Here is a 22,867-nt window from a genome sequence, read left to right on the forward strand (position 1 = left end):
CAACCTGGGTAGTTAATCTGAACTTCTACTTTGTTCCTAGCAACTTTTTCATGTCTATTTATCACCAGTGCTCCGCTGCCATGATTATCAACAATTTGTGTGAAAATACACTGATAAATTATAGCTTCAGTATTTAAAAGATTTCAGTGACACCACACTGACATGGTATCAAGGTATCTACTTACTGCTCATTTCTAACTTTTAAAAAGCTTAAAATCAAAGAGTTAAATAGAAGGTTAGTCACAGGAAAAGTACACTTTAAAATTTTAAGACCTGTGAAGTGAACTTTAAGTTAATAAAGAAATGAATAAAATGGAATTTTCTATTTAAGGAAGAAGAGATAGGAAATGCAAGGCTCCCAAGCACGACTTTGAGCGGCTATGTCACACCCGTCCTCAGGATGTGCCTGGGTATGGGCCTATACCCGTATCACTGCACACGTGTCTGCAGGGGTCTATACGAAGTTTCACATTTCAGAATGTGGCCAATTAAAATATAATAAACTTTCAAATTCAAACATCAATGTCCCAGTTAAAGTCATCTGTTTAGGACCTAACTGCTTCCTATAAAGGAGATACTGATTTCAGTGTTCCCAATACATGAAGTAATCCTTCTAAAAATAGTAAGCATGCTGAGAGACACTTTTTTCAAAGATGCGGGCTAAATCCTCGGCTCAGGGAAAGTCATAAAGGCTCAGAGAAGGTAACAAAGCAGTCCTCTGCTAAACGGAGCTAGGATTTGTAAGAGTGGTTTTAACGGACTTAAAACTAACAAGGCTACTTCCAAAGAACTGGGCTTTTTCCTACTTTGGGCTCTTAGAAAAAGTCACTTAAAACCTGGAAATTATAAAGTTCCAAGGGGAAAATTTAGAAGCCACACATCCTTTTTACCCTTTTCCTCCCTGGTCAAGATAGCAGGTAATAGAAGACTCTGCTAGTCATACAACTTGAGCAGAATACACTTCCCTCTCCTCCTTGCAAGACAGGCAAATAATAGCACAAGCGCCCTCTGCTGGTCGATATGATTTACATCAGCTTGTCCGAGGAGCGTTCAGTCCTTTGCTCCACGCCCTCACTCATCCTCCCAACTGTATTTTGTTTTTGTTTTTTTTAAAGATTTTATTTATTTATTTAACAGAGATAGAGACAGCCAGCGAGAGAGGGAACACAGCAGAGGGAGTGGGAGAGGAAGAAGCAGGCTCATAGTGGAGGAGCCTGATGTGGGGCTCGATCCCGGAACGCCGGGATCACGCCCTGAGCCGAAGGCAGACGCTTAACCGCTGTGCCACCCAGGCGCCCCTCCCAACTGTATTTTGAACTGCCGCTGAGCCAAATTAAGATGACCCTCCTATGGAGAAACTAAGCCCTAATGGAGCTCGAGGAGACAGGAAGCACCAATGCAAATATTTTTTTGAACAAACGTATCCAATTTTTGCAAAATAAAAGGTTTAGAAGGGATATTTAATAGAGAAATTACCGAAAAACTAACAGCATTGAAAGAGCTAAGATCATTGAAAGCTGGAGATCGATATATAGAAGCAGTAGCTGTCATCTCGAGGCAAAGGTGTTACCTTGAATACAACTCAAGGTGAGAAACGTCAGACTGCTTTCCCTGAATGCATTTGGTTCATATAAAGATATCACTTAACCCACTTGCCATAAGGAATTTGCTCTCTTTTTAAAAGCATGCTATGCAGCCTTGAGGTTCTTGACAAGGTTACCTGGAACATGTGAAACGCCAGCTTCTCGTTGTACTCCCACTGCTTCATGGCCTGCTCCACATCCGGAGGTACCGAGACAGGACCATCCCCCGTGCTGGAAGCCATGTGGTAGAAGTCGGAAATCTTGGCCAACTGCTCTCGGAGATATCTGGTAGATATCTGTGTCCACTCTGCATTAAAAAAAAAAAAATCCAAATGTCCAGACACGATGGATGGAAGAATTAATGTTTCTCCCGCCTTTCTGATTATCTTAAGTGTGTACATATAAAACAAACATCAATTACATAAAAGGGGTTTTGGCATGTGCAAGCACTGTACAAAAAAGCACACCCACTCCAGTAACGCAACATGGACGGCCCTATACACCCCGCAGGAATGTTGGCCAGCTGCTGGGTGGAAAAGGCAGCTCTCCCCTTGTGTCTCTGGGAGCCCTAACAGAGGAGGACAGATGCCCACACCGGAGTTACGTGCATCCGGTGGTGCTCCGTGTTATGCTAACAACAGCATAAAAAATTTCAAAGCCACAAGCAGGAAACAGGGGAAGTGAGCACCTCAAAAATTTCAATTCTACTCCAAAACAATTCAAAATCCTCCAAACGCAGCTCTCCAAGTTGGATTTCAAGCATGCCTAAGATTTGTTCCATGTTTGTCAGTCTGTGAGAGGATTGGCATTCGCCACTGGCTGGCCCATGACAGCATCCTGACCTGCACTCCCCTTCCCCACACCTGCTGAAAACACCAGCACAACTGCCTCTTGGGACAACCATCTGGACCTTCAATTATTCTACTCTCCTCAACCAACACAAGAAACCTCAGAACTCAATCGGAAAGAGTAGTGAGCAACAAAAGGTAGGAGACTGGAAAGGAAATAGAAAAAGTACCATTACAAAAAAAAAAAAAGAAAAATCACTAAAATTATTCAAAAATGTCTGCCAGAGGGGCACAAATTAAATCAGTGTGTTGCCTCTGGCAACCATGAGGGATGTGATGCCAACTTTAGCCCATTCTGTGGATAAAAATGTAATAATTGCATGCTCACAGCCAAATTTCCCCAAGGATTAGCGAAGCAGCATTTCAGAAGAAACCACCCTACTGAAACGTTACCACACAATGCTGTTTCCCCGTTATCCTGGCAACTGGCTCTCCCGCCTTATTTTTAAAGAAATCTATTTTGACAAAAGTAAGAGCAAAAACCTAACATCTGTTGGGGAGTCAGGGCTTTGTTTTTATTTTTTAAGTACTGTTAAAAGTACTTGACAACAGTACCCAGAGAGAACTACTGTTAAGACTCGGCCTAAACCACTTATTCTCATTAGGTCTTTTTTAAAATCAAAATTCAAATGCACATGTTAAACTCCAATAATAAGCCAATGCAAAAAGATGAACAGACACTTGGTCAACATTCTATTCCTAATATAATACTGTTCTTCAGAAAGCACCACCAATAACAGATATGATCATTAAAATTAATCTATTGCCATTAAAAACATGACAGTAAATTATCAGTGTCCTCATCTTCTGGTGCCCCCATTACAGACTAATAGTCTCATGACACTCGTTTAACAAAACAAAATGCCAACCATCAGATGGGACAAGTTTAGCTTAGCTATAATAAGCAAAAACAAAAATAACAAGGATCCAAATCCTAGCTTTTGTGTGCCAAGCCTTGCTATTAACTCACTCTCAGTATGGTACCATCCTCAATACCCCCACAGAATATTTTAGCCTCAAGAGCTAAAAATAACACACACATTCACACACCCCTACTTTGTCCAGGGTATATTTTCTTTTTAAGATTGTTTCTTAAAATATGGAAGAAATATATGTGCCCTACAGAAAATGTACAATGCAGATATGCAAAGAAAAACATCTGTAATCCCCTCACTCATAACATTTTAATATATATCTTTTCAGGTTTTTTTTTTCCTTTATATGTGCTGGAATGTTTATATAAACATATGCATTTCTTTAAAAAAAATATGCTGAATAGGATATTCCACAATCTGAACGTCTTCTGGGATTCAAATGGTATGCAAATGTAGCCCTCATAGTGTGTTTTAACTCTATTTAACGGGCATTAAATAATATCAATCAGAGAGATTCGGAGGTCTGGGACATAAGACAGTCTAGAGAGGATTAGCCTAAAAAATTAGGATGTGCACAAAATTTTTATTAAAAATTAAACACAGAAAATTGCAAACGGCCACCAGTACTCTACCGGATTCACTGACCCCCCTCTCTCCTGCTTAGTGAGAACCCAGAATGAAGCCGAGCCCTGAGGGCAGCAGAGGCAGGACAGGCAGTGGTTCTCAGCCCCTCACGCCAGATCCGGATTTAACTGGAGTGAGGAGCCCAGTTTCAGGTGATGACAAGAAAGTAGGAATGAATACAAATCATAGGGAAGATGGTGTGGGGGTGGGGGGGATATTCAAAGGTGGAAAAGGTGCAGACAGTGATCAAGGAGTCCACTTCTACAGTCAAGCAGCTCTAAGGATACAGCCACATCATTTGTAGTTCCCTGATACTGACAATTTCAGGGCCATGAAACCAGATGATGAGAAAGTTTATGCACATAAACATCACTGAGAGTGGTGCCGGGGCCGCGACTGGAAAGAAGGACCGGTCCCTCTGACAATACTTCCCATAGCCTCCCCGACTCCTACGGCGAGTATTGCTTCTTTGTCGATGTAACCCCCCCGAGACAGAAGGGGTTTCAGGAGTCATGCAGCTCACCCTAGCATTTTCTAGATCCAGGCACAGCAGGCTTACGCAAGGCCACACAGCTAGACCTGAAGGACGCCATCCGGCGTGAGATGCCCAGCTCTAGTACATGAAAACACATAAAGGTGAGGACAGAGATGTGCCAAGTTGCATTAAAGATGGTCCTCCTGGGCCTGAACACCTGCAGTATTAAAAAGAAAACTGGGAGCCCAGGAGAGGAGTCACATCCACCCTGGGGCAAACACAAAGCATGCCAAGTGCAGCCGGGCTCGAGAAGGTACCCTGGCAGGGGACACAAGTGCAGAACACCACAGGGCTGCATTTAGTGATTTCGGTAGAATGAACTTCGCAACAGGATGGCCCTGGTGCAAATTCTCATTCTGCTACTCAGCTGTGTGATGTGAAAACGGTATCTAACTTCTGCTAAGTCTCCATTTCCTCCTCTGCAATAGGAATCTCACACACACACACACACACACACACACACACACAGACGAGTTACTGTAAGGATGAGCTACTGAGCATGACGCATGCCACGCAGAAATTGATCAACATGTGGTACCATCATCACCATTACTGGGATGAAAAGTTTTTCTGAAAGTAAACTAAAGGTTAGATCTTGACTGTCACTGATGTTAAACCCTGCATCCGCTGCAGCAAGCTGCCAATGCCTAACATGATGCCCTGGGTAAGTGTTTATGAAATCAATCAGTGTCAGCTTCGTGGTTCCAAAACCTTCAATGGATGTGCAATCCTTCACAAATTAAGGCCAAACTCCTTAGTTAGGACTTACAATCATTTCAAATACCACCTACCGTTACATAGCTACAGTTGCTTTCTCTCGGACTCTTGGGCCTATAAGGCTCTTTATCTACAGTACCTTCTCTACTCACCTGTGTTCACTGCTGGGAATTTTTCTGGACCCAATTCAAATGTCAAATCGAATATATAGCCTTCTCTGGTGTTTGGACAACAACCCACCATCTAAAGGGGCTCTCCCTCTGTTCTCTGCTCTATCGGAATTTCCTCCTTCCTCTCCATAAAACTATGCCTTACATAGCCAACGTCTAAGTATTGACTTGAATCAATACACTATAAGGTGCTCCCAACATAACCACTAAATCAAGTCACTCCCCAATTATTCTGCCTCTCAAATCTTCCTACAAACAGCTTCACTTTCTAGTTTAAACTCATCACTGCATACCTAGCTTTCAAACACCATATAGGAAGGAAATGCCAAACTCCCTCTCAAGCGTGCTGTCATTATTAGAGCCAACGCAACTAGAAGCACCTGCTAGTCAATGCACTACAAAGGCCTGTACAAATACTGAACTCGTAATTCTCTTTGATAAACTTCCAGTAAATATATGTGTGTGTCCTTTAATTTTGTGAGGCTCACTTTCCTGGCCAAATTCTTTCCTGTGATATCGAAGCAAGCGGGAACTCACTCTGTAAAATAAATCCAACAGAGATTGTGTTTTAAAAACTTTGGCCAGCCCCAGAGAGTAAGGTGCACAGCTTTAAGGTGATCCACTTGATAAAGAACTTTAGTCAAAGAGGACACTTTCCTTGAAGGAGAAACCTATATCCTAGAAACTTCTCCCGAGCTACACCACTATAATAAAAGTTCTTGCCTCTCCAAAGGGGGAGCAGCCTGCTTCTCAGAGCTGTAGGACATAGAGGGTTTCATCAGCCTGGCTTCGGTGCAAACTGAAAGGTGGGGAGAAAAAACTTCAGTGCATGCAAGACACAAGCACATCCCACCTCTAAATATGCAGTAAGAATGACTGGAAGACTTTCCACCATTTTTCTCACATTTTTTTGTTAAAATGCTTTCTTGATCAAAGGATGCCATCAATAAAATGAAAAGACACCCTACAAATTAGGAGAAAATATTTGCAAATCATGTATTTGATAAGAGACTTGGACCTAGAATATGTATTGAACTATTACAACCGGTAATAAAAAAATGACAAAATGATCTGAACAGACATTTCTCCAAGAAAATAAACAAATGGCCAATAAGCAGATGAAAAGATGCTCAACATCATTAGCTACCAGGAAAATGCAAACCAAAACCACAATGAGATATCACTAAGGCAGCTGTAAACAAAAAGACAAATAGTAACAGGTAGTGTTAAGGGTGTATATAAATTAGAACCTTCGTGTGTAGCTGGTGGGAATGTAAAATGATATAGCCACTGTGGAAAGCAGTTTGGCATTTCCTCAAAAAGTTAAACATAGGGGCACCTGGGTGGCTCAGTCAGTTAAGCGTCTGCCTTCGGCTCAGGTCACTACCTCAGGGTTCTGGGATCGAGCCCCGTGTGGGGCTCCCTGCCCAGTAGGGAGTCTGCTTCTCCCTCTCCCTCTGTCCCTACCCCTGCTCGCGTTCTCTCTCTCAAATAAATAAATAAAATCATTGGGGAAAAAAGTTAAACATAGAGTTACCATAAAACCCATCAACTCCACAACTAGTTATATTTCCAAAAGAAATGAAAGCACATGTCCACACAAAGATTTATAAACCAATGTTCATAGCAGCGTGATTCACAATAGCCGAAAAGTGAAAGCAATCCAAACGTCCATCAACTGGTGAATGGATAAATAAAATACATTATACGTATACGAAGGAATACCATTTGGTCATGAGAAGGAATGAACGCAACTACTGACACATACTACACCAAGGATGAACCTTGAAAACACTGTGCTAACTCCAAGAGGGCAGCTTCAAAGGACCACATACTTTATGATTCCATTTACATGAAATGTTGAGAATAGGCAAATCTAGAGGGCTATTTAGATTACGTAAAGCAAAGGGGAAGTTAGGGTAAATGGAGTGACTGCTAATGGGTACAGGATTTCTTTTAAGGGTGATAAAAACGATCTAAAACGTGGCCATGGCAAGAATACACAATAGGAGGGGCGCCTGGGTGGCTCAGTTAGGCATCTGCCTTTGGCCCAGGTCATGATCCCAGGGTCCTGGGACCAAGCCCCACGTTGGGCTCCTTGCTCAGTGGGGAGCCTGCTTCTCCTTTTCCCTCTCCCCCTGCTTTGCGCACTCTTGTCAAATAAATAAAATCTTAAAAAAAAATACACGACAGGAAAAGGACAATCTCTTCGATAAATGGTCTGGTAAAACTGGACAGCTACATGCAAAAGAATGAAACTGGACGACTTCTTACACCACATACAAAAATAAGCTCAAAATGGATTAAAGGCCTAAATATGAGACCTAAAACCATAAAACTCTTAGAAGAGAACACAGGCAGTAATTTCTTTGACATCGGCTATAGCAACATTTTTTCAGATAGGTTCCCTGTAGCAAGGGAAACAAAAGCAAAAATAAACTATTGGGACTACATCAAAATAAAAAGCTTTTGCACAGCAAAGGAAACCATCAACAGGGGAGCCTGGGTAGCTCAGTCGTTAAGCGTCTGCCTTCGGCTCAGGGCGTGATCCCGGCGTTATGGGATCGAGCCCCACATCAGGCTCCTCCGCTATGAGCCTGCTTCTTCCTCTCCCACTCCCCCTGCTTGTGTTCCCTCTCTCACTGGCTGTCTCTCTCTCTCTGTCAAATAAATAAATAAAATCTTAAAAAAAAAAAAAAGAAGAAGGAAACCATCAACAAATTAAAAAGACAAACTACGGAATAAGAGAAGATATATGCAAATGACACATCTGATAAAGGGGTAGTATCCAAAAATTATAAAGTACTTACACAACTCAACAGCAAAAAACAAACAATCTGATTTAAAAATACAGACTATAAATAGACATTTCTCCAAAGAAGACACACATATGGCCAACAGACATGAAAAGATGCTCAACGTCACTCATCAGGAAAATGCGAATCAAAACAACAGGGTATCACCTCACACCTGTCGGAATGGCTAGAATCAAAAACACAAGAAACAACATGTGTCAGTCAGGATGTGGAGAAAAAGGAACTGTTGGTGGGAATGTAAATTGATGCAGCCACTCTGGAAAACAGTATGGAGGTTCCTCAAAAAATTAAAAATAGAATTACCATACGATCCAGTAATTCCACTACTGGGTATTTACCCAAAGAATACGAAAACACTGATTCAAAAAGATATATGCACCCCTATGTTTATTGCAGCATTATTTAACAGACAAATTATGGAAGCAACCCAAGTGTCCATCAAGAGATGAATGGATAAAGAAGATGTTGTGTAAACATATACAATGGGATATTACACAGCTGTAAAAATGGATGAGATCTTGCCATCTGTAACATGGATGGGCTTAGAGGGTATTATGAAGTAAGACTGAGACAAATACCGTACAATTTCACGCATGTGTGAAATCTTAAAAAAAAAAAAAAGGAATTAACAAACAAAAAGCAGAATCAGACCTATAAATGCAAAGAACAAACTGATAGCTGCCAGAGGGAAAGGGTGAGGGGATGGACAAAATGGGAGAAGGGGAGTGGAAGGTACAGGCTTCCAGGTATGGAATGAATGAGTCATTGGAATAAAAGGTACAGCACAGGGAATACAGTCAATGATATCATAGCAACATACAGTGACAGATGGTAGCTACACTTGTGGTGAGCCTAACATATACAGATGTTGAGCCACTATGTTGTACACCTGAAACTAATGTAATACTGTATGTCAACTATACTCAAATAAAAAAAAAAAATTAAGACTTTTTTAAGTAATCTCTACACCCAACATGGGACTCAAACTTACAACCCCAAGATCAAGAGTCTCATGCTCCACCGACTAAGCCAACCAAACACCCCCAAATAAAACTTTAATAAAAATTTTAAAATGAAATACAGCCATGGTTTCACAACTCTGTGAACACACTAAAAAAAAACCACTAAAATATACACTTTAAATGAATTGTGAAGTATATTAATATCGCAATATAGTTGTTATATAATTCTTTTAATGTTTTCTTGAAATACTTTACTATCAGTAAGAAATCATCCGCATTTCATGAAGTAAAAGACTATCCCACACTGACAAAAAGTAATCCACTGCGAGATGATATGATTTTGAGGGGGTGGGAGCAGAGAGGAGGAACAGGGGCAGAAATAAGAGTGTCCGTGAGTTAATGGTTAAACCTGGGTGAACAGCAATAGGGACTTTATTCTTCTGTATCTGTATGTGTTTGAAATTTCCATAATAAAAGGCTTTAAAAAGTTAATCAGTTGTAGCCTATAAAATGATTCACAGAAAACCTGAAATTTCCTATTCAGCCACTGTTCGCTTGGGGAAAGGAAGGGGGAAATCAGCATGCTGGTTGGCAGCCTGGATAAAGGAGAGTCCAAATGAAAACCGCTGTCTCAGTGCGACGTGAGACCAACAGTCAGCCCAATGGCTGGAATGTTGTGTTCTGCTGAATGGTCAGTTGGTGAAATCAGGCCCTCTGGCTGGAGAGCAGAGAAACGGGGGGCGGGGGACAGTAGAAATGCTGTGGTAATAAAGACTGACATTTGTTTCATGCTTTAAAAAAGTTTTCCTGTGACACAGAATTATCTGTAGAATACTGGTGTTTCACGGCAAATACCCAACACCTGTTTTTTTCAGGCTACTTCTCTCTGGTTTTGTTTACTGAGCAATGATACTAAGTACTCTTAACTTTAAGAACAAGGCGACTAGTCAAAATAGAATAAAACCATTTAGCAACAAACATTAAATGCCTACTATGGGCCAGAAGCTCCCCTGGGGTCTGAAGCTACAAAGCGTGAAGAGAAAGCAGCCCCTACCTAGGGCAATTCATCCTCAAGTCAGGGAGACACACAGGGACACAGAGATCGACAGCAGTGAGGTTAAGCACTCCAAAACGCCACGGGACACAGGAGAGGAAGCAAGCGGACTCTGTAGCTAAGTCTTGAAAGACAATACAAAGGAGTTCCACAGACACAAACAGCAGTATGCAACATGCCAGGTAATGAGGGCAGCAGAAAGACAGAGGGAGAAAGGGCCCGTGAGGCTAGGTAGATAGCCCGGGCCTGAAGTCCTCAAATGCTAGTGCATGAAATGACCACCAGAGGGCGCTGGTTAAACACACAGCTATAGCTCTGACTCCAGAGATTTCAACCCCAGAAGTCTGGACTGGGGTCCAGAAATCTGCATTAATAACCAGCAGCCCAGATAACTCTGACCCTGGCAGTGACAAGGTATGGAGTTTGGTCTTTGATCACAAATGATTAAAAGCCACTGAAGTATTTTAAGCAAAGGAATGAGAAGATCAGATATATAAATTAAGACCCTCTCAGATAGTCGTGGGGCAGACAAATTAAAAGAGGACTGTAAAGTCCCATGGGGGACGTAAGCAAGAAGGATCAAAGATGAGGCAGGTAAGATGGTAACCAACCTGATATTGGAGGGAAGGAAAGAGAAGGGCAAGGTAGCTTCCGGATTTCTTTCCTGGTGCCATCGACTGAGATGTGAAATTGGGAGATGGAGCAGGGGAAGCAGCTGAGTTCAGTCAGTTTTTATTAACTTTTTAATTAAACTCTGTACAGTTTTAACAAACATTACACACAGATCTGACATACCCTTTACCTACCTTCCCCAGATACTAACATCTTGCAAAACTACAGTCCAATATCACTACCAGGATACTGGCATTGACACAATCCATTGATCTTACAGGGGTTTCTGAGTTCAACACTTGAATTTGAGGTGTCAGAGAGGTGTTACGGAAAAACATGTCCAGAGGGAGTGGATACACAGGTCTGACACTCAGAAAAAGGCTCAGGGTAAAAACACAGGTATGGGGACCGTTATCTTATGTGATTTCAGTGCCTTAAAGGATGTGATTACGACAACAGAAGCACCCAGGAGACATAGTCCAGGGGTAGGTAGGTTTATTCTGCACAGTTGAAGTATTGGTTGTGCCCTCACTGGGTACCCAGCCCGCTCCGTCTAAGCTCCAGCATCTGTTAACTTGCTTGGTGGTGGTGACGAGCACAGGCTCTGGAGTAAGATTACACAGTTCCTGTACCGGCTCCAATCACTTGCCAGCTTTGGGATCCTGAGCAAGTCACTCAGCCTCTGGGGGCCTCAGTTACTTGTCTGTAACACAGGGCTGCTAAGTGTACTTAAGACTACAGGGTTATTTCGAGAATTAAGTGAGATATAAAACATGCTTAGAACTGTGGTGCATGCCCAAGAGGAAGCAGACACATGATTTTCAGGCCCGGGCAGGCAGGAGCCCACAACATGGGAAGGAAGTCACCTTAGGGGAAAGTAGGACCTCACTGGTGGAGGCAAAGGGAGGATTGGCTGCTGTGGAAAAGGCTGTATGAGTATCAGTCAGGGTGGGAGTGGGACAGAAGTTCCTTCCTCTCTGAAGTTCAAGGGAAGGAAGCCTGGAGGGAGAGGTGAAGGTTCGACCAACCGCTGTGAGCAGAGGGCAGCTCTCCAAGGAGTGAATCATATATTTATAGGAAGGACGGACAATACTCCAAAAAGGATAAGGACCATTACAAGGCAATATATAAATAACTGCACGGTTGTGTGACAGTTAATGCTTAAGGATTCCAGGGTAAAAAGAGACCAGACTGGCCAACAAAGGAAATGGGTGGCAAGGTCCTGGGGAGGGAAAGGAGGAAGAGGGGCTGACAGGGGAGGGCTGGTAGGAGCAAGAGTAGCATCCCTAGGAAGCAAGTCAACTCCTAACCTCAACTTTCTTCATGCTAGGTGGGGGGAGTATCTCACACCTGAGCAGAAGAGAATCGGACACTTTTCTTAGTTTGGCCCTCTGGCTGCCAGGTCTCCAGTTTTTGTTTCCACGCTGATGGATACAATGTTAACTGTTGAATTCAGGGATTTTTCCAGTGGTCCTTTTTCCCTATCAAGCCCATACAAGCATCTGAAGCCAAGGCTCTTGGCAACCACAGAATCCAATTTTAGCCCCTAGAACAAGACTTTCTGATTCAACACATCAATCACCCCACCAACTTCTCGGCACAAGGACAGCTTCAGGGGTCTCGTCCTCACAGACGGGCACATACAAAACATCTGCCACAATAGGCTCAGCCCCTTCTCAGGGGCCTGACAGAGTTGTCCGAAATTAACGCTATGATTATCATATGCTAAGTTTCGCAAAACCTTTCAGATTCCTGCATATATCTGAATAAGCAGCAGCCTTGGCCATGGTGAGATATTCCTAACATGGAATAACAGGCACATTATTTTTACAAGTATTAAACTGGTGCATTTAATTAACCCCTTAGGACAGGTCCCCACAGTCTCACACGTCTGAGCCCAAGCCTGGAGTTTTATTGCCCCAGGGGAGGAAGGCTACAGCAACACCACGGACTCAGTGAGGAAACCACAGCTGTGCTTCCCTATGTAGAGAACATACCTCCGCGCACAACTAAAGCCTCAGACATAAAGGGACGGCTCCCCGAGGACCTGGGTGGAAGGAGAGAGGGAGATGCAGCACTGGAGAAAGACATTTGCTGCCAGCTCCACGGAGGCATCAGAACTACTTAAATTATTACACTGGACGTTTCATTATCATCACTCCGCTCCCAGCTTCTGCTACCAAGGAAGTGGTGGAAAGCCCTGATCATTTACAGAGCAAGATAAACGACATTTTCTTTGTGCACTTTGCATTGGAATTTACTTCTATCATCAGCTTGGCTTGAGTCAAGCCTCCACAGTAAAAGCACTGTGTTGACTACTTAAGTCTTAAATGCAGTTGCTGTGAAGTTTGTACTTCAGAACAGGCTTTAGACAGGTAAGTCTTTCATTAGAACACAAATACAAATACTACAGACATCATATTGCCAAATAACCGTGTAAAGTAACTCTAGACCAAAAAGCTCTAAAACATAAAAATGCTTACACATGGCACAGACCAAGCAGACCCATCCCCATCATGCTCTCCACCAGAACTCACCTGGCTTTATTTTTCTGGAGACCAAAGACTGATGCATGATATATTCATTTAATGAAATCTATTCACTTTAGCTGGGTTACTCTCACAAAAACACTCCAACTGGTAATTTATTGACCCTGAACTTAATGTGTTTTCTATCCTGTCAATATATTCCAGGTATCCCTTCACTCCCAGATAATGGTGAGCTGAAACAAACTTTAGAGCCACTTGATTCCAGGGATTTCATTTAGAAGATTATATACACTTCATCTGAAAATGACTCTGAAACTTAATGTCTTAAAAAAAAGAGAGAGAGAGAAAGAAAGAAGGAAAGAAAAAGAAAGAAAGAAAGAAAAAGAAAACGTTTCTATTCATCATGGAATTAACATTCCAGTGCGGATTGCAAAACACAAAAGGATCTAGCTTTCCTAAGTCATTATAAAGTTAGTAGCCTGGAGCCCTTTAGAAGAACAGGGCCACTATATGCCCAGTGTGGAACAGGCACCAATTTTCTTAACGAAACATAAGACCATACATTAAAGACACACACACAAATATATTTCAGAAGATTCACAAGCAACTGGTAACAATTCCCTTGGAAGCCTGTGATGCGACGGCTGGGAAACAGCGTGAGGAACAACAGTGAGACTTGACTACCCTCTTCGAATACTGTGCCTTATGGATAAGCTACTTAAAAAAAAAAAAAAAATCATCTCACACAAGCTGTTTTTTCTTAAGATTCCATTATGCTTTAAGCAACTGACCTGCAAGATGCACAACAAATAAAAACTCATTAAACAATGAGCCTTCTGAAGCACCTTCACACCTCACCCCAACACTCCTCACCCCAGCTCCACAGTCACCCCTCAATCCATATAAGCAGCTTGGAAAGTCTGAAAACCAAACAAGACCCAGAACCAGAAGTCCACGATGGAATTCCTGGTTTTCCCACTTTCCCTAGATTTTCTTACCCTAATTTGTAAACCGGAGAGACCCAACTATCTGGGAAGGTTTCTGGAGGAGTGCCTCAAATGAAAATATAGGTTATCAGTCTGTAAACTAAAAACTTCTAACAGATATTTTTGTTGCATAATACATTCCAAGTGTAAATGTACATGCAGGTACCAATAGCCATGAAGAACAAAGACCTACAATATTCATTAAATTGGGATTCTGATTAGCATTTTCTCAAAGATAATTAGTTATTTCAAGCAGGAGTCAACATCAAAACTGACTAGAAAACAGAGAAACTGCTGAGTGGCAGTGGGTTCTTAACAGTAAATTCAAGACTAGGTATTTGCCCCAAACCAACAAAACCAGAAGAAATGACAGCAGTAAAGACCAAGCAAATACAGTACACAGATCTAGAAACCTAACTCATTTGCTCCCAACTTGCCAGGAAGGAACACAATTATCTAAGACCAAGAAATACTTTTGAAGTTGCAACGAAAAACAACAACAAAAACTTTCCTTTTACTTAAAGGCTAGACTGCTTTAAGGCCCAGCTCATATTTCACTCCTTCAGAAAACCTTCCCTAATTTTTCATCTCCCATCACTTCCTGTATGATTACAGGTAATTACGTACTGCCGACTGCTCCCTGCTTTAGGAATACGGCTTCTCTCCACAAAAACACGATAGCCCCTTAAAGGCACATAGCACAGCCTCCATTTGGTTAAAATTCTCCACAGCATCTACCCCAATGCACAAAATCTTAATAAACCTTTTTCTTAACTCACGACTTACTGAAGTGAAATATAAGTTCTCTGAGTGCCTTTTTCTAAAAGACTCAAAAGGATCCATGGGCAGACATTACCTTTGATTTCGTCAAAAACGTAATGATCATACACACACATACACATGCACACACACATACACACACAAAGCACCACGACCACTATCACACACTAGCATTCGAACTTGAAACAGGCTGTAACATTTTACTTTGGAAAAAGCTGACATGTTACCATACAGCAAGGAGGAGTAATGCAGAGTTACACTGCAGCACATTAACCCTGATTAGAACTTTTTTTTTTTTAAGATTTTATTTATCTGTCAGAGAGAGAGCACAAGCAGGGGAGCGGCAGGCAGAGGGAGAAGCAGACTCCCTGCTGAGCAAAGAGCCCAATGTGGGACTCGATCCCAGGGTCCTGGGATTGTAATCTAGGCCAAAGGTAGATGTTTAACCAACTGAGCCACCCAGGCATCCCTAGAATTTTTTTAAGTAAACATAAAATCAAACATTAATAAAAACATTTAATGTTAAATAAAAATGGTAAAGATAAATTGGAAGTAAGAATATAATCTCCAATACGTTTGCACGACATACACAGATACATGTGTCTCCATCCATCCACTGACACAGCCTGGATACCACACATCCTAGTACCAGTGCACACCCTCAGCATCCAGATCTTGCTTTCTAAACACTGTTCCCCACTAGAAAGAAGTGCAGATCTGAGGCAGAAAAAGTACAAGATGAGCCTGGGACGTCTTCTGTGCCAAAAAATAAGATAGTGTTCTAAGACAAAAAGGTGTCATGTCGAAAAGGATACAACAAAGCTTGAAACATCTTCCACTGGCTGATTTTTGGACAATCTGAACACTAAAATGAAGAATGAGCATAACTGGCTATAAAATACTGAACGAATAAAAATTCATGAGCCCATCACAATGACCAAAGATAATTTTTTTAAATAAGAAAAAAAAAAAGAGAAACTCATTTACCACCACTAACCATGTAATTACAGCAATTCTTACTCTGAAAATTGATGGTCAAAGGAAAGGAATTTAGCACTTACTCTGGCTTTTTTTTGAATGAGCATAACTGGCTATAAAATACTGAACGAATAAAAATTCATGAGCCCATCACAATGACCAAAGATAATTTTTTTAAATAAGAAAAAAAAAAAGAGAAACTCATTTACCACCACTAACCATGTAATTACAGCAATTCTTACTCTGAAAATTGATAGTCAAAGGAAAGGAATTTAGCACTTACTCTGGCTTTTTTTTTTTAAGATTTTTTTATAGTCAAAGGAAAGGAATTTAGCACTTACTCTGGCTTTTTTTTTTTTAAGATTTATTTTATTTATTTGACAGAGAGGCAGCGAGAGAGGGCACACAAGCAGGGGGAGCGGGAGAGGGGGAAGCAGGCTTCCCGCTGAGCAGGGAGACTGATGCAGGGCTCGATTCCAGAATGCTGGGATCATGACCTGAGCCAAAGGCAGATGCTCAGCAACTGAGCCATCCAAGGCGCCCCTACTCTGGCTTTTTTATAAAGAATTTATCACAGTTGATGAGAGAAAGCTCATTTTTATCGGAGAATGCCAACATCTAGCCATTCCCAATAATAATGATTTGAGGTTTGGTTTATCAATAGATGCTAAAACTTTTAGGTGAATTACTGAGGAATGGATAGTGGCAGGTGCCAAAGTCATAGCCCACATGCCCCAATCCTTCTATTACAGAATTTTTTATCCAGGTAGCCAGAGCTAACCCACCAATTAAAACCTACTTTTCAGGCCTAAGTACACCATGAATTTAAATTACATTTATACATGCACTTCTGACCAATCTTCAGGGTTATTGTCATAGTAAGCAAAGCAGATAGCTCTTTTATGACAAATGAGATAGCGAGGAACAGTGTGAAAATGTGGAGGTAATCTTGACTTGAAACTAAAAGCTTGTCCCTAGAGTCAAAAAAGTTAGTATTGCAATGTCTTCAAGAACCCAAACTGAAAGTAAGCTGGTTGGCTTAGATAAGAAACCAGACTGTCAATTATGTATTCAGCCGGGTTTATTTTTGCAGCCCAAATAGCTCAGTGAATATGTCACAAATTAATTATCCAGCGTGCGAGAAAGGTAGCTACTTCTTCCCTGTGTTTTGGGGACAATCAGGATAGTAGTTCTAAGAGAAGAGTCAACCAAGAAAAGTCTCTCCTCTGACATAAATGCCCGACCCAGCAAAACCTCAGGGGTACAGAGGAAACGACTGGGGGTAAACAGAGCAGCTCCCTGGGGAGTTGAACCACGAAGCATTTTTAAGCTTCTTCTAATCTATCTGTAGCCCCCAAAAAGAGTTCATGCTCACGATAGGTCTTGTCACTTTTCACCATATTGAACACCCAACAATTCCTAGCCAAAATTAGAGCTGTTCCTCTTGCAATATCAACTTTCTTGAGTTTCTACAGAACCCTGGACTTTGCTATGCTCTGCCTGTACCCCATGGAACCCATAAGAATAAGGGTTCTGATTCCTCTGATGCTGCCCACAACTCTGGAATCTTGCAGCCTGTTCCCTGCCAGCACCTTTCTTCCCACTTTCTTCCCAGCGACGCTTCTTGCCTCCAAGGGGCCCAGACCCACAACACCCACTCCCGCCTAGCAACCACCGAGTCACAGCAGGGAAGACCGAACACCCAGTGAGTCCAGCTCCATCTGTGTTAGCAGTTACTTAACTTTTCTTTTTTTAAGATTTATTTATTAGAGAGAGAGAGAGAGTGTGTGTGTGTGTGTGTGTGTGTGTGTGCATGAGCACAGGGCGGAGGGGCAGAAGGAGAGAAAGTCTCAAGCCGACTCTGCTGAGCGCAGAGCCCGATCTCTCCACCCAAGATGAAACCAAGAGTCGGACGCCCAACCAACTGCACCCCCAGGAGCCCCAGCAGTTACTTAACTACTGAGACTCAGGTCTCTCGTATACAATATGGAATAACAGAACCGACACTGCAAGATTATGATTACAAATAATGTCTGTAAACTTCTCAGCACAATACACAAAATAATACATACTGGCTAGCAATTGTAGCAACTAGTTATAGTCTACACTTCCTCCCCCATTTACTCTGTGCCAGGAACTGTTCTAAACCCTTTAAAAGCCTGACTCGTTTCCTCCCTAGAAGGTATTGTCAATTATAATTTTCCCCATGTTACAGACAAGAAACGGAGACGTGTTGTAACGATAACAGTACTAGGAAGTCCTTTCCTGGCTGCCCGCCATCCCCCAGACAGAACTCATGGACCCCTAGCACACGAGGCTCCTCACAGCCCTTTCTCCCCACCCCGCTGATAACTAACGCACGAGATGAAGAAAATCCCGGCAGTTCCACAAGTCCAGCTCTTTAATGACCCCTCTTCTCTGCAGACACCATCCCTCTGTGAGAAGTGCCCTTCCCTGCACAACATCCCCCAACTCTGTCGAAACGCCTCTTCTTTCAAAATGGTATTCAAACGTCACTGACGCTGGATCTACATGGGCTTTCAGTCCTTGGGACTCCCTCCGCATTTAATTCACTTCACAACTAGTTCTTCCTTCCTTTTCTAATACTTGGACTGTTTGGTTATATGCCCCACCCCCAACCGTGAACACCCGAGGGCAGTGACTACATTCTCTGTCCATCTGCGCTGACCAGCAGTGTCCAGCCCAGGCTTCTGAACCTACTTCGTACATGTAACCAGGGGGCTTTGTGCACCTGCCCACACATCCGTGCCCCTCTCTGGGAAATGGGAATAAAGTACCTCTCTCACAGAGTATCTGAATAAATCAGAAAACAGAACGTACATAGAACCTAGGAAACAGTTACTAAGAAATGGGGGATGCGGTATGACAGCACACCACAGGAACCCTGGCAGACGTGGGGACGAATGGACTGTTTGCACACGAGCCGACAGGAAACATAGCTGTAGGTCCACCAGCCAAGGGATGAGGTATGCCCAAGGCTGAAAGGCTCCCTCAAGGAACAGTCTGGAGCTGATTGAATCTAAGACTGGAAGAAGCACCATGTGCCTGCTCCCTACAGGGAGGGGCATTCCATGATTGCTCAAGAAACCAACGGCTACCGTGACAGCAAACACGGTAGTCAGCTCGGCAGTTCTGATCAGCTGGCTTAGCAACAACAGGACTCATCACAGGGAACACGCCTACAAAGAAATGTACAAAGTCTGCGCTACTTACTCTACGGTTGCATCTCCACTGCTGAAAACTTTCCTTAATTTTCTAACTCCAAGTTTTACTTTCTTATTTTTAAGTATTAGCCCATTTTAAATGCTTTTCTCTGGGGAGCTCAAAATATCTTAAGACACCTAAACAATCTTGTTTTATGCTAAGTGAAATAAGTCAAGCAGAGAAAGACAATTATCATATGATTTCACTCATTTATGGAACGTAAGAAATAGGAAGATCGGTACGAGAAGGAAGGGAAGAATGAAGGGGGGTAAACAGAAGGGGGAATGAGCCATGAGAGACTGTGGACTCTGGGAAACAAACTGAGGGCTTCAGAGGGGAGGGCGGTGGGGGACGGGGATAGGCCGGTGATGGGTAGTAAGGAGGGCACGTATTGCATGGTGCACTGGGTGTTATATGCAAATAATGAATCATGGAACATTGCATCAAAAACTGGGGAGGTACTGTATGGTGACTAATATAACTAAAAATTATAAAAATAATAAAAATTTAAAAAATAATAAAAATTTTAAAAATAAAAAAAAAGAAAGGGGAAATTGGACCTGATAGGGTTGGGGGGAAGAAAAAAAAAACCTTCACTCAACTCTAAAAACCAACTATACATTATGTCTGGGGTTCTTTCCCTTGAGTCTACAACACTAACCTATTTGATAGCATTTGCTAAACATGCTGTCTACCTATAACATATTATTGTTTAGGCCTCATAAGGACTGAGAATTATAACCTTTTCCCCTAAATTGCCCTAATTTCACCTCTACTTTAAAATCTCTGCCCTCATGTTACAGTTTGTCCAAGTATTTCTTTACCTGCCTTGAAATTACACATGAAACCTCACCCAGAAACCCAAGGCCCCTCTCACTTTTCTCACTTTTGGGTACACACTATACTGGGGAGGTCTTTGCCTGCTGCAAGCTCCCCAGGGCAACAACCCATTTAATCCACATTTTAGATCTGTAACTCTTTGCATAATGATAGTGACAATCGCTGTGTTGCTACATTTAAAGAATTTACACAACGGGGCCTGCTCCCTTGTTGCTGTTAGCCCACTTAACTTTAGGAAAAACTCTCTTCCAATAAAATCAAACAGCAGTGCTTTATAGCTCTGTTCCAACATTGAATGTGGGAACTGAAAATAAAACATATGTTTCTATTACAAAGGAATAAAGGCCATTTCTACTGAAAACACTTTACAAATCCTAAAAACAATCATCAAGACAACAGAAGTCATAAAACCACTGCCAGGAAAAGGTGACACTTGATAGTCAATCTTGCCCCAAATGTGCTGAATGATTCTTTTCACTATCAAAGCCAGAACATAGAACCTATTACTGCAAGTTAATCTTCTGAAGTGTATGCAATTTAATCCAATTCAACACATATATATGTGTGTAGTTGCTTGGCTGTATAGCTTGCTTGGAGTGTGAAACTTGCTACATTATGGCTAGGTCTACACAGCCAAATGCTTCCAATTGCACTGTGTAATTTGCTTAAAGAAGCTGAAGAAAGTGCTGAAGACAAAGCAGAGTGAATGCTATCAGGTGTAACAGGGTGCTAGAAACCCAAGATCAGATCACTGAAACCATGCGCTCTCTGCAGATAGTAAAAACAGTATGCTACGTGAGCGTTTTAAAACACATGTAAGAATACAGAAAAATGAACTAGATATCTACATAGTTAAATTAGCTATTAACTACAAAGGATAAAACAGTAGCTCTGTAGTGAAGAAACCTGGGAGGCACCACCTTACCCAAAGATCAAAGTTACCACCGCCAGTAGTATTGGGACAATGTAATATGATGTACGCTCCCATGGTATTCCTACCAAAAGTACATAACTGAATCTAATCACAAGGAATTGAACAAATGCAAACCAAGGGACATCTTACAAAATAGCTGGTCTGTGCCCTCTAAAAATATCAAGGAAAACAAAGGCTGAAGAACTGTTCTTGATTAAAAGAAGACTAAAAAGGCATGAAAATAAAGGCAACATGGATTGGACTGGATCAAGGCTGAGAAGACTGCTGTCTGGAGAGACTAAGGATTTTGCTTTAAGTCAGCACTTAGTGGCAGAGCTGGGATGAGTAAAGCCCAAAGCTCTTTCCAAGATGCTAGACCTAAGAGGTTAGGGGTCAACTCCCAAAATTCATGCATTTTTTAAAATATTCTTATTTTTAACTTCAAGCATTTTTTAGGTCAAAGTTTTCATACTCTACCATGAAAAATGGTTTATTAGGCACTTGATCTTCATGTATTTGACATTTGCACTTACAAATACACATGAAGAGGGACACCTAGGTGGCTCAGTCGGTTAAGCGACCAACTCCTGCTTTCGGCTCAGGTCATGATCTCAGGGTCATGGGATCAAGCCCTCCATACCCAGTGTTGAACCCGCTTAGTATTCTCTCTCCCCCTCTGCACCCCTCCCCAAGTCATGCTATTTAAAAAAAACAAACAAACAAAGACCAAGGAACTGTGATACTCTATAAACAGAGTCAAAAAACAGATTCACGTGTGTTACGTGTCTTATGGAAACACAGCTAGTAGGTGAACTTAACCATCTATCATGGGTGTACAAATAATAGAAATTTTAGCTCTGGGGGAAGAGTAGAATATAATCCTCCCGCCCTCCAAACAACTGGTTACACTAGTAAGAAAATTAATGGTAAAAGTAATGAATGCATGAAGTCTCTGATGTTCTTAGCTAGAAACTGGAGCTAGGCTTCCTCCCATTTGGCAGAGGAAATCATATGGGTCTGGTGATACATTCCTATCTGAGGTTCCTAAAAACTCTACCTACGTGTTCTTTGCAAATGATGAGGGTCTACCAGACTTTTATTTCTCCTAAAATTATATTTCAATGGGCAGAATCATTCCTGTATGAGCACCTCTTTCCCCTTCTTCTAACAGTTAAAATCAGATTAAACTGAACATCAAGGAAAATACTAACAGAACAAATGACAAAAACATGAAAAGAACCTAAGGAGGAGTGGTCTATATAGCTGGTGATGCTACAAGTTTCAAGGATTATAAACTGGGACAAATAAACACACACACACTTCGGTCCTAATTATTCATTTATCTTAAAAATTACTGAGCACCTTCTATATGTCGGGTACTCTCCTACGAGATTTAGTACGGAACAAATCTGACAAAGTTTCTCATGGAGAAATGTTATAGTCGGAACTGAGTGTACATTAAGTAATCAATAAATTAAAATATAACATGAGGTGGTACTAAGAGTTATGAAAAAAAAATAAGGCAGGACAAGAAGAGAGAGTGACGGAGAAGGGACATTTTGGCTGGAGTGATCAGAGAAGGCTTCTCGTAGGAAGTGCCATCTGAGCTAAGGTGCAGTGCATGGAGGTGGCAGGCCACATGGACGTCTCAAGGCTGGAAGGAGAGGCTACCCTGTGTGCCGGCCGCGCATGCTGGTGGAGTACACATCTGAGTGAGGCACGGCGGCCAGGTGAGGATTCTGAGCATAAGAGTGTGGCATGATTTATGTTCTAGCAGGAGCATTCTGGCTACAGAGCAGAAAGCTGTCAGGAGAGAAGAACAGAAACAAGATCAGCTGGAGGCCCTGCCCCAACCCACTC

At 42.0% G+C, this 22,867-nt stretch overlaps 1 protein-coding gene across 2 annotated transcripts in view; it reads right to left on the bottom strand.

The window, feature by feature from the left end:
• The window catches only part of MED12L (mediator complex subunit 12L), a 102,551-nt gene that overhangs the window by 35,545 nt on the left and 44,139 nt on the right, over window positions 1-22,867 (bottom strand). For both annotated transcript variants that reach the window (XM_040636671.1, XM_040636672.1), the window contains one exon: window positions 1,721-1,890. In XM_040636671.1, the coding sequence (XP_040492605.1) occupies window positions 1,721-1,890 (170 nt within the window). The remainder of the gene's footprint in view (window positions 1-1,720; window positions 1,891-22,867) is intronic.

The sequence above is a fragment of the Ursus maritimus genome, unplaced genomic scaffold (assembly GCF_017311325.1).
Source record: "Ursus maritimus isolate PB19 unplaced genomic scaffold, ASM1731132v1 scaffold_20, whole genome shotgun sequence".
NCBI classification, from domain to species: domain Eukaryota; kingdom Metazoa; phylum Chordata; class Mammalia; order Carnivora; family Ursidae; genus Ursus; species Ursus maritimus.